The sequence below is a fragment of the Carcharodon carcharias genome, chromosome 5 (assembly GCF_017639515.1).
Source record: "Carcharodon carcharias isolate sCarCar2 chromosome 5, sCarCar2.pri, whole genome shotgun sequence".
Lineage (NCBI taxonomy): Eukaryota > Metazoa > Chordata > Chondrichthyes > Lamniformes > Lamnidae > Carcharodon > Carcharodon carcharias.
In genome coordinates this window covers 65791739-65804661 of record NC_054471.1, presented here as the reverse complement: position 1 = coordinate 65804661, position 12923 = coordinate 65791739, and the positions used below count along the sequence as shown (strand labels likewise).

Here is a 12923-nt window from a genome sequence, read left to right as displayed (position 1 = left end):
ACTAAGGTTTTGCTTAAGCATCAGATATTTGTTTTACTCTTTGTTACCTTCGAATAGTGGATGAGTTTCAGACATTAACATCCATGAAACAATACTTCTCGTTTTAAAGAGAAATAAATTTCACTTAGATAATAATAGTTTAGAACCCATAATTACTGAAAGCTAATAAAATTCATATTTGTTGCTTGAAACAGGTCGATCTTTTTCTGCTCCCGGCATCACAAGCTCCACAGGTGTGCAGGGTCAAGGGCATGTGTCCACAATTCACTGGATGCTAGTCTCAGTTGGGTGTTTTGGCAGAGGTGGGAAGCAGAGGACTTTCTTAAATGGTAGGAAGAAAAATATTATGCAGCAAATCAAACTAGGTTATTGTCACAGATCTTTTGCAACTGACCAAAGAGTATTTTGGTCTGGTAAGAATTTGACTGCTAAGGTAAAGATCAATGTCTTTATAACATCCAACAATGCATCTGAAATAGGCATTTTATCAGTCAATGTAAAATGATCACATTGTACTGTAGCACACATGCTACCAATATGTTTATTTAGGATCACATTCTCCAGTTCTAGCACAAAATATCTAATGAAACAGGGAGGATGACATTTCAAGGCTTTTGAGGTTGTGATCAGAGGCCACCCCACGTTAGCCTTGCTACATGATCAGTCTTCTGTTTGGTTGGTTTAATAAAGCCCAAGAATTCCAGCTCAGAAACAGCTCGAATAAAACGAGCACTGATAAAGTTAGTCAAGGAAAACAGTTCCAACAGTGCCATTTAACACTTTCAGCAAATTATGACATTTCTTATCACAAAATACTTTCCTTCCCATGTCCATTCCTTCATTTTTGTGGCACACTTTATTGAATCACACAATCCTACGGAAAGAGGCCATTTGGCCCATCATGCCTGTATCGGCTCTTTGAAAGAATTATCTGATTAATCTCATTACCTGCTCTTTCCCCTTAGCCCTGCAAATTTTTCCTCTTCAAGGATACATTCAATTCCCATTTGAAAGTTACCATTGGATTTGCTTCCAACACTTTTTTCAGGTAATGCGTTCCAGATCATAACAACTGAAAAAGTTAATCTGTTTTTGGAGGTATTTGTTGAGTGAGTATTAGTGCCTAAACATTGGGACAATTCCATGCTTCATAGGCTTTGTGCGGTATCAGAGATCTGAACTGTTCAACTGATCAATGAAACCATACAATTCTGACCCATTCATTAATAAAGTGCTCATGATAGCTACAACTGTTGACAACAGGAAAAGTATTAATTCTTTTTGAATGAGAGCATGGCTGTTTTTGTAATGGGACCTTTCTCATGAATTGAAATTGATCTGCAAATTATTTTCCCCAATCTCCATTAAAAAATATAAGCTCCTTGGGCAGCTCTGAGTAAATGCACCACCACATGGTGTGTACTGAACTATAGCATCCAAGGACGCTAATTCAATTCCTGATCAGTGCTTTATAGCCCATTGCACTGCGGCAGTGGTAGGGTGCTATAATTAGCCTCAAAAGTTCCTGGGTAAGAAAGCATGTAAAAGAAAATCCCACTCAACTCTTCTTATCCCAAAATTATCAGACAGGAAGTGCATGGATGGGCAGGATCAGACTTGGCTGTGAATAGTTCCTGAAATACTGTAAGAATCTGAGGATCGTATGGATAATAGGCACAAAGATGGTGAACTATACCTGTTGTGCAGCAAATTGACACTTACAAACATGCAGTGAGGCAATGTGCAAGCAGTTCTGCAATGTCATACAATCACTCTGTGTATCGCAATTCATGGTGCCCTGCCTATATCTGATTCTCTAAGTTTGGCTTCCCTTTTTCCCTCTTCCAATGTCTCAGTCTATGTTCCTGTTCTTGTTAATAGCCTGTCTTACTTAATCAACAGGAGGTTTTACAATGATAAGAAGTGATTCATACTCACATCCAGGCAACTTATTGAAAGGGTGAAAAATAGTCAGTCATTACTTCAAAACAAAAGCTAGTCACAATATTAAATAATAGATAAAATATTAAATTATATTAAAAACATTGAAGAGAAGTTTTAACATTGGGGGCAATTCATTTGAACTGCATATTCTAGATCACTAGTTAGTTTGTGTAAAGATCTGAAGCAAGCAGCATTTTAAAAACAAACTCTAGCACCTCCCCAACAAAATCATGCCTGATGGTCCCTTTTGTGGTGCATTGTTACTAGGTCTTTCAAGCAACCAGCAGACCATCTCAGTCATCATGCACAGGCATAGGCAGGTGGAAATATTCTTGAATAATTTTCATCAATTCTAAACTGTGGGTGGGGGAAGAAGAGTGGACAGGGGTAACAATGGATTTTAAAAAAATAAAAACAACTTCTAATTCTACTCTCCACCGTGTTGTCAAGTAATATAAGGATAGTGTTGGAACTCACTTTATTATACTCAGGCATTTTTATAAACAAGACTCTTTTGTTGTTGGCGACACTGATACCGAAAGCTGGATCAGGCAAGTGTCAATAAAGAAATGGACATGTTTGGTAATGGGAGTTTTCAGAATGGAAAATGATTTTAGGCTTCAAGCCAAAAGCACCAGCAATGAATGTTGGTGTTCTTTCCAATTTTAAGTGACTCACTGAGTGTCATTATCATTTATGCAGAAAATTTGCAGCTTGGAATATAATAGTTAGTTTCAGTCTACAGCACGTAGCATTTTAAGATTACTTTGCAACAAAACTTGACTTTTATGTGCAGTGCCAATACAATATATTTGTATAGCATATTATGGAGACGCTCATAACAAATTGGCTGATATTCACTGTCTGACAAAGACAGGAACATGATACCATGTAATATACAAATATAGTATTCTTGTATGGAAGGGCTCTGACTCTAACTTCATAAATCTAATTGTTATTAAGTAAACCTAGGTTCCAATGGCACTATGTTTACTTGTCTGGTCAAGGGACTGTGGAGATGGAACATGTCGAGGAGGATTTTGTGTTCATCTCTTAAGAGAAGCTAATCCTGTCCGACTACTTCATGGTTAGGTAGAAATGAACGGCACAACAGGCATTGCTTTGTGTGTGTTAGAAAAAATGATGAGTAGGTTGTAACATCTGCATATATATATATATATATATATATATAGTACCATTTTTAATCTCCCATTGAGTTGCTTGCCTGAGCCAGAGGATGCGCTAAAATGTAATTTATTGCACCATCTGAAGAGTGATGGCTAAAGAGCGACAGGAAGTGTTCACAATACACAAGATTTCATTTATACATCTATACGGCATATTTAATGTAAAACTGCCTTTGCCACTGTGGGTTACTAATAGAGTTGACTGGCATGTATATGTACAGAAAGGATACTGCAGAACTTCATCCACCTGTCCGTTACTCATTTTGTCTGGGTCCTTCTCCTCTGCAGCACTAACCACTGTAACAAATGCCTAGAAATAAAAATAAAATCTGGTTCAAGTAACAGCAAAAGCAGCAGCACAGAATATTCACAAAACTGCAAAGGGATCGACATAGTTATGTCAGCTTTTTGCACAGTCCATTCACACAGCCATTTTCAGTGAAAGCCTCAATATAAGCAACGCCTGCAGAAATAAAAATACAAATTGAAGAACAGGTGTATTTAGCTTGTGGAACATTAAAATGGAACACTTACTATTACAAGTTAAATCATTACCAATGCAGCATATCAATCATTGCATAATTGTAATGAATTCACCAATAAGGGGTGAAAACTTTTCACTTTTACAATTGTTCTTCAGGTGTGCAATTAACATTCGTTACATCTTGATATGCAAAATGCCTTGATGTCAATATGGCAGGATTTTAAAAATGTATACAAGATGCAGCCGTAAATACAAAGAAAATTCTAAACTATATACAAGCAAATTATTACGAATTTAAAATAACAAAAACAAGACAGCTTGGCACCTCAGCACGATGGGAGCTCTACCCATGCTGACATGATAACATGCCTAGGCACATTTTCCCACATGGTGTATATCACATAGTTCGGTCATTAAATATTCCTCTTAGGTCAACAGCCACTCCCCCTAATTCAACATGCACCTTTATTTGCCCGATATCAAGGGATACAATATCACAGCTCATGGGTTGTAGCAGAGAACTCTTACTCCTTACACCTGCAAAATGAGACATTTCCAGCAGCTGGTGTACAGAGTGAACATTCTTTGTCACAAATCCTGGGTTGCAATATCATTTAGCCAGAAATCAGGCAGAATAAAAGTTGCATTCCACAACAATGCTCCCATCTATCTCAATTGTAGACTGCAGAAAGGCTCTGGCTAAATAAATGGTATTATTTATAGAACATAGATCGATGAACAGTAACACAGTGGAACAGTGATATTTATACTCCTTCACGCATAAAACAAACACGACTTATTTTCTCTTTCTAATACCACCTTCTGTAAGCTCAAACTCAAGATAACAGAGCTTCCCGAGTAAGATGTCTAGATTTGTATAACACAAAGAGCCCTTTGGCTACTGTCTGCAAATTTTGCACTCACTGCCAATAGAAATATGCAAGAAAAAGCCTTTGCCTAATAAGTTGTCAAGCATAGAGGATAACAGCTAAATTGTTGGGAACGAGGCAAAGATCTATATTGGCTGGAGTTATACTTTATACAAAGGAAGATGGCTGTGGTTGTTGGAGGTCAATCATCTCAGCCCAAAGACATCACTGCAGGAGTTCCTCAGGGTAGTGTCCTCGGCCCAGCCACCTTCGGCTGCTTCATCAATGATCTTCCCTTCGTCAGAAATGGGGATGCTCATGGATGATTGCAGTGTTAAATTGCATTCACAACTCCTCAGATAATGAAGCAGTCTGTGTGCCCACATGCAGCAAGTCCTGGACCAGCCTTAAAATGACCAGTAACATACATACCACACGAGGGCCAGGCAATGACCATCTCTAACAAGAATTTAACTACCTCTCCTCGATATTCAATGGCATTACCATTGCTGAATCCCCCACTATCAACATCCTGGGGGGTTACCATTGACCAGAAACATAACTGGACTAGCCATATAAATACTGTGGTCTACAAGGCACAAGTCAGGAATGTGATGGAATACTCTCCACTTACCTGGACGGGTGCAGCTCCAACAAGAAGCTTGACACCATCCAGGACAAAGCAGCCTGCATCCCATCAACCACTTGAAACATTCTCTCCCTCTGCACCATGGCTACAGTATGTACCGCCTACAAGATGCACTCCAGCAACTCACCAAGGCTTCTTGGACAGCATCTTACAAATCCACAACATCTATTGCCTAAAAAGATGAGGGCAGCAGGCACATGGGAACACCACAAGCTGCAAGTTCCTGTCCAGCTAGAAAGCATCCTGACTTGGAACTATGTCACTGCTCCTGCATTGTCACTGGGTTAAAATCCTGGAACTCCCTTCCTAACAGCACTATGGGTATACCTACACCACATGGACTACAGCCATTCAAGAAAGTGGCTCAGAACCACAATCTCAAAGGGCAGTTAGGGATGGACAATAAATGTTGGCCTTGCCAGCAATGCCTACATTCCATGAGTGAATAATAAAAAAAAGCCCTGCCCTCTGTTCAAAGGATTGAGACCACTGTCAATTAAAATCACTGCACCGGGCCATGGCATCATCTTTGTAATTTGACCAGGGGGCTTCTTCCCACCTCAGTAATTGCCTATCACACCAAGCAAATGGAATAAAATGACATCTTAAGCAGTAATTCTGATCAACATACTGCACAAGATTTTTGAGACTATAAATGGCCTCACAGGATGATTAATCAATTAGACTTCAGGTTGCTATTGCATGGGATAAAGCAAACTTACACCTTGAGGAAAACCAGCAAAGAATCTCAAGAAAATGGCTTTTTGAAAAGAATACATAATGTAGCCGTCAGTGTCAGCTGCTTAAATGTTGATTCTAGCAATTCATAAATACAAATTTAAAAAATTCAACAAATTTAACATAGGTAAAAACTAATTTTGCCACGATGAGTTTGGAGGAACAAACGCCCCAACCATGCTCAGGCTCCTCCTATTGACTGTTGCAGCAATGGAAAAGCAGCAGCTTACTTTTATCACCGTATTCTATTGCACATCTGCTGGTGATACTCATGGAGGAGGGGGAAATTCATCCCCATTCCTCCACTTTTTCTCATCAATGTTCCTCCCTCCACAAGCACTTGGCTCCTTATTGAGATTAGGTTCCATGCCATTCCTGACTGCACGGACTAAGTGGCCATTTTTCTGTGTGAATGGTGACTTCAGAGTTGCAATGCTACCGAATACATGCAACTTCTTATCACTCAATGTCCTGATGTGCACTTCCAGAATGGGCCACTGGATAGTGAAAATCCTCCTCTCCCTAACCCAGAAGAAACTATAGCCCCATCACTGTAACCCTAGTTGAAATGACCTAGCTCAGCAAAGAGCAACTACTCTGTCGTAATTCACAATCATCAAGAAGTCATAAAAATGAGTTTAATTGAACAGTTCATATCCAAATTCTGGAACTACTGTCACATAACATCCAATGGACAAAAATAATTGTCATCATACAACTTTAATAGGGTAGGAATTCAAAGGGAATACAATCTAGCTCCTTCAGTGACACAGGGAGTTAGAGCTAAATGGCTACTCTTCACTGGAACAAATATTCCCACCATGAAATGTCAGTGGATTTCATTCAAAAATATTTTGCAATAATTTTTCAGAATAAAAATGTGTTTACTTTGATCTGTAATGGTTATACCAATGTCATTAAACTATGATTTGAGAATACATGATACAAATCTAACTGAAGTAAAATCACAGATGTCAGGAATTGTCAGTAGCTTGGCCCACAACCACTACACACCGATGAAGTTTTTTTGCTGCCTGTGGGCTACGGTCGATAATCCAACCAATTGTAGAACTCAAGTGTTAAGTTTGTAATGTCTTAAAGTTTCTGATTTGCTCTTGTAATTCTGGTTGCCAGATGGAATTGAACTTCCTCTCTGAAGAAACTAATTGGATCCGCACCTCTGTAGATGTTTTTACTGTTTTCTAGGTTAATAAGGCTCGGAATGTGTACTGTAGCTCCAAACTGGACTGCTCTTTAGGTCTAAAGGTCAGTAGAAAGCCGAACAGAAATACGAAAAAAAAAACAAACACTCCTGTTTTCACAGCTGAGATGGACAGTTCTTAAAGAAGAGTGTGACAGCTGGTCAAGTGATCCTAGTTCTCAGGATGGAAGCAGCAATTTATTGCCATGACAATAACAATCATAAAACCTTACATAAAGCCCTCCAGTTTGATGAGCATTAACCATAGGTCAAAAAGGGTCTGGGGCTTTGTTAATGCAGATACAGCTGTACCTGGTTAACCTCTTTTTAGCCAAGCAGAATTCCACTCAACTTGCGTAACTTATGAGAAAGTCTCCTCTGTAAAAATACATCAGATTAAAAGGATGTGTACGCTTTAATTTTTTTTCCCCCTGACAGAAATGGCAACACTAATTGTATAAATAAGTTGTCCAATAAATATCTGGTCAGAACCATTATATTGAAATGCGGGCAAGGTGGCAGTCCTGTGTCATGGCCCTATTTCCCTGATAGAATCTGGTTGTGGAATAGACACGAAGGGTTGGTTATAGTGTCTGTATCTGACCTGGAAAGGATGTGGAAGCAAAACAGAACTGCCTGGGTTCAGGACACGCCAGAGCAATTGCCTTTACCCCTCCCAATCTTTTTGCCTTGACCTTCCTCTTCAACCATTATTATGTTCTGACTAACATTCTGAAATTATTCACAGTCCTCAGACGTAGAATTAACAGCGCAGAGGAAGGGGCGAGGTATAACGTTCGCACAAGGCTACATTGATGTGTGATCCAGGAGAGGAGATGCTCTCAAACTGTTTCGTACTGTGCCCAGCTTCACACTGCTCATACTTCTGGTTGAAATTGCTGGATAGTTATTGGAAGTGTGAATTCTCTGATGGTTCCCAGCAACACTCCACCACCACTGCTCCATTACCTCTCCAACTCAGAGCACTAAAGTCTATTGTAGCTTTCCCAGTAGTTTCAAGCTGAGGTTTCTAACTCATCGCAGCCCAAATATATCTCCGGGAATTTATTGCCCTGCATGGCTCAGTGCCACACATAAGGAACTAATCATCACTTTAAAGGAAATAAAATGATATCCCCTGGAAGAAAGAGGCAACATTAAAATTAAATTAGAGAAATCAATAACAATTAGGAGAAAACAACTGTATAAATGATTCTTTGAACTGACATGTTGTTACGATAAACATGAATACTAACATAATGCATCAGCTCTTAATATCCAAGGCTCACGTAAAGTATGTACAGTGTAAATTTGGAAGAGGCGACCCGGTAAAGATCCACTGGATACAGTTTATATGCCACAAGTAAGACAGCTCACAAACACCACAGAAGTCAGATAAAAGTCATTTCCTACAAGTCTGTTATTAACTAGTTATTTCCTACCTTATACATGGAATAATTCCTGGGTGTCAAAATAATAGCCCAAGAGCCTTTGGCAGCTTGTGCAGCCAGGCACTCCAGGCCATGTATTTCAGGAAACTCTTTTTCTATTTAATCCTACAAATGTGCTAGCAGGCCACATTCGAGTTTTGAGGGCCTGGAAGTTTGGCTGAACTATTAGTATATATGTTTTACTGGTGAATAGAGCCTAAATCAGAACATCTAGATCTGTTAGTACCTTGACCTAGCTTGAAAGATATGCAATTTAATGGTCTGCACACATTCTAAACAACATAAAGAAACAAAACTCACCTGCAACCAGTCGTATAGGTTAATCAACCGTCCACACTCCAGGTGAAGTTTATAGACTATACATATATCGGGTGCCGTATTGGTAATGGAACCTCCCTCACTCCTCAAGACGTCATTCTGCTCCGTTGCAAAAGGGGAAAATTAGGTTCATTTTTTTTTAAAAAAAGGTGGCACTTGCTGTATAATGATGGCATTTCTGGAATTGAGAGAACAGGCTTAGCCATTAGAATCAAATGACAGATGCAACGTTCTCGATTTTCCTTTGTCAACTGGCCCCAAGTGTCGGTTGGGGAGGGGGGGTGGTGTGAGAGGAGGAAGAGGGGAGGGGACTGTTGCTGTCAACCCGGGCTCACCTAGACTCTTTGACTCCTCCCACGGCCTCATCATGAATGCCGCTGGTTGCCCTTTCCTTCCTGCACACGCTGCACATACATGTTGGCAGAGCCTAGCCTCCTGGCCCATTTCCCACCCATTGCTACTCTCCGGGACAGCTTGGTGTCAGTGGTCCAGGAGCAGAGGTGGTAATGGCCCTGGTATATGTAAACGTAGGGAGAAGGTGCCTGGTACAGGCTTCTTTGCCATGGAATTTGGCTTCCAGCAGTTAGCTTTGCAGGACTTGATCTCCAGCAATTTACCCTAAACTGTAGGCTCACATGAACTAGAAATTGCAAATAGGCCATTCCCTGCCTTTTGTAGGAACCTCGTCTGTGCCCTGAATCAAGCATTTTAACATTTCAAAAAGGGGGAAAATGAAGTCTAGTTGGCCAATCCTGTTGTTTTAACCCCCCCCACCCGCCAAACCTCGACTCTTGACTGTCTATCTTGGGGACTGAGGGTGAGATGATGGGTTCAAACCAAGGGCCAGAAGTGAGTAAACTGAAAAGGTCATTATTCAGCGTTCAATAAGTTAACCAGGTAGACTCTCATTTTGTAACACTTAATCCAATAGAGGTCTTGTTAAATTAATTACATCCTTTATTCAGAATTTTGAGTGGAAAAATCTGTACTCATATCACACATTAGCTTTGTTATGGTTATTTATAGCACCTCACTTCACTCACCATTGCGGAAGTTTACTTTATTTTGCTCAGTGTATTTTCACGCTCATTTATGCAAAATAGCTCATAACTAAAGTCACTTTGGCCATATGGTCAATAAAAAGCTAAACACAGGCCTTTTGTTCTGTTCCCACACTTTTTAAAAGCTGTTCGGGAATACTCTTGATGCACTGACTCATGCTAAGGAATAGTTCCACTGATGCCAGCTCCCTATGGCACTTCAACCAAGTGTCACAGTTTTAAAAGGTGTGCAAAAGATTTGTGTTTGAATCTGAAATTGGTACTAAGGTGTGGAAGGATGGAAGTGCCCAATTTGCACTGAATCAACCATTGCTGTTGTAGAAGAGCAGCAACTGCTGGTCTCAGAATCCTCAATCGGTGAGGAAGCGGGGGACAAAAGCACTTCCCTACAGCAACATGGTATTTACAACACAGTGAATAAAACCACTCAGCTCGACAGTTCCATGTTTATACTCCTCCTCCCAACCTTCTTCATCTAACCCCCATCAACACATCGGTCTATTCCTTTCTCCTTCCTGTGTTTATCTAGCTTCCCCCGAAATGCATTTATTCTCACTTCACTGCTTGCTTCCCCAGCCCTCCAAACTTTACCATTTCAAACACATCATCCTCAGTTTTGAGTTGATTTGCATCTTTAATGGCTCTCACTTTTTCCTCTATTACCCTCTCAGTATTGTAAAAACAGTAACGTTTTGCCTCAATAGCTGTGCATTTTTCTATGTGTCTCTTGGCCCTTCCAATTATCCTGTGTCTTTTGTTGTGGCATGCTACGCATTACAATGAACCTCTTTTATGTAGTTTGTTCATGCTAAAGAATGGCCACTTGGGCAAGGTAGCAGATAGTAACTGACACCAGTGGCATGGTACCCTAGCATGGATCGACATATTTAAAGAGAAGGGCTGCTACACCAGCACCTTTAAAAAGGGAAAGGTTGGCAAGCACTGCTGAAATGAGGTTTTCTGAGCCCCTAACATTATTTATACCAACTTTTTATTCAGCAGGTTACAATGCACTGTAAGCTCTCATGCATGTACTTTACTGTCCTATAGGGAAACACCTACTTATTGTAAGCTGATGCAAGTAATTGGCAGAAATGGACTCTCTTTAAATTAACTATAAAACTAACCAATTATAAACTAACTCTTTCCTTAAAAGGTGAAAGAAGCAGAGTTTTTGAATATTTTTAAGGCAGAGGTAGATAGATTCTTGATAAGCAAGAGGGTGAAAGGTTACCATGGGTAGGCGGGAATGTGGGGTTGAGGTTACAATCAGATCAGCCATGATCTTATTAAATAGCAGAGCAGGCTCGAGGGGCCGAGTGCCCTACTCCTGCTCCTAATTGTTATGTTTGTAAATATAACTGTAGTTAGCACTCTTTTTTAGATATGAAAATGAAACAAACTAGTAACACAGTTATTCAGACTTGATTTTATACTTATCAAGATCAGAGGGAATTACTCTGGGGAAGTTATTAAAAGCTTAAATAAATAATAATAATAAATAATTAATTTCTAAAATAAAAAGCAAGGATCAGTAATGGCGACCATGAAACTACTGTACCAAACTGTCATTAAAAACCCATCTGGTTCACTAATGTCCTGTAGGAAAGGAAATATATTAAATGCTTAAATAATAAACTGGTTGCTTGCAGTGTTTTACCTGTAGATAGTAGTATGGGTTACTTAAAGCTGTTTGCAAGGCAGTGCGAGGTGCAGCATTTAAGTGTCTACGAATTGTGCTAGCAGCACTGAAATATACAACTTCATGGAGTGGCTGAGTCTCTGGTGGCAAAAGGTATTGTCTGCAAAAAGCACAAGAAACATGGTCACATTATCATCTGATACTTATAACAGAGCAAATTGACAGTCATATATAACCTTCACAGTTGAGGAAGTGTGTGTGTGTGTGTGTGGGGGGGGGGGGGGTGGTGTCGGGGGTAATAAATCCATTAAAAATACGCCTGGCATCCATGTCGGCTGCTCCCATGTTAGATTAATGGTTTGTGTCTACTCTGCTCCAGCAGAGAACCTTGGCCCAAATCTTCCAGTCTCCAGATTGTCAGAGACTAGACGTATGACTGAAGACGGGACCTTGTGCAAGCCCTGACATGCGGACCTATGTGGGAATTGCCCAGGAAGTCTGAGCTTCCGATGGGCAATTTCCCTGCACCCTGGGACCCTCCATGAATGTCTCCGAATCTGAGCTACAGTCGGAGACTTAAGACAGTTCCGTGGTACTTACTTGGATAGTTACCCAGGAAATGTTAGATTGATTAAAACCTAGTCTAACTTCTTGGTAACTACACAACTAACCCCCCAATCACCCCCACCGACAACCCTCACTGACTCAACCTGACTACCTTCCCCGCCCGACTACCCTCTAAACACCCAACTACCTGCCAGATCTGACCCGACTTTCTCCACCACCCCCCTTTGTACTGTACTTTGTACAGTGCATTTGAATAAAATGCATAAGGTGACCATAAATAAGGTAGTCACTAATAAAGCAAATAAGGAATTCAGGAGAAACTTTAAAACCCAGAGTGTGGTGAGAACGTGGAATTTGATAGCACATTGAGTGGTTGAGGCAAATAGCATAGATGCACGTCAGGGGAAGCTAGATAATTACATGAGAGGAAAAGAAATAGAAGGATATGTTGATAGGATGAGATGAAGCTCACAGAGAACACAAACACCATTGTTCATAGTTGGGCCGAATGGCCTGTTTCTGTGCTGTAAATTCTATATCATAAGTCACAAGTTGACAGGATTTTTCTGATTTGTAACCTTGGGGGACGCAAGTAATAGTTTGCCTGCCCTTTAGTGAGCCTGTGGAAGAAACATGAACTGTACCATTTTTCCTGTATACACTTGGTAGCGAGTGGGACAGAAAACTCTTTGATCACCTCTGGGTTCATAATTTGAATCCTTTACAAACTGATGGAGCAAAAGGCTGGTGCTGCCTGAGTCTGAGGTAACATAACATTAGGGCAAGGCAAGAGAGAGCCTTATTCTGAAGTT

The 12923-nt window shown here is 40.3% G+C and overlaps 1 protein-coding gene across 6 annotated transcripts in view; it reads right to left on the bottom strand.

The window, feature by feature from the left end:
* Positions 1 to 434: 434 nt before the first annotated feature.
* orc3 (origin recognition complex, subunit 3) overlaps positions 435 to 12923 on the bottom strand; it is an 89223-nt gene continuing 76734 nt past the window's right edge. For all 6 annotated transcript variants that reach the window (XM_041188692.1, XM_041188688.1, XM_041188689.1 and 3 more), the window contains 4 exons: positions 11563 to 11704; positions 8824 to 8940; positions 3362 to 3441; positions 435 to 732 (listed from right to left, as the gene is read on the bottom strand). In XM_041188692.1, coding sequence (XP_041044626.1) covers positions 627 to 732; positions 3362 to 3441; positions 8824 to 8940; positions 11563 to 11704 — 445 coding nt within the window. In that variant the 3' untranslated portion in view covers positions 435 to 626. The remainder of the gene's footprint in view (positions 733 to 3361; positions 3442 to 8823; positions 8941 to 11562; positions 11705 to 12923) is intronic.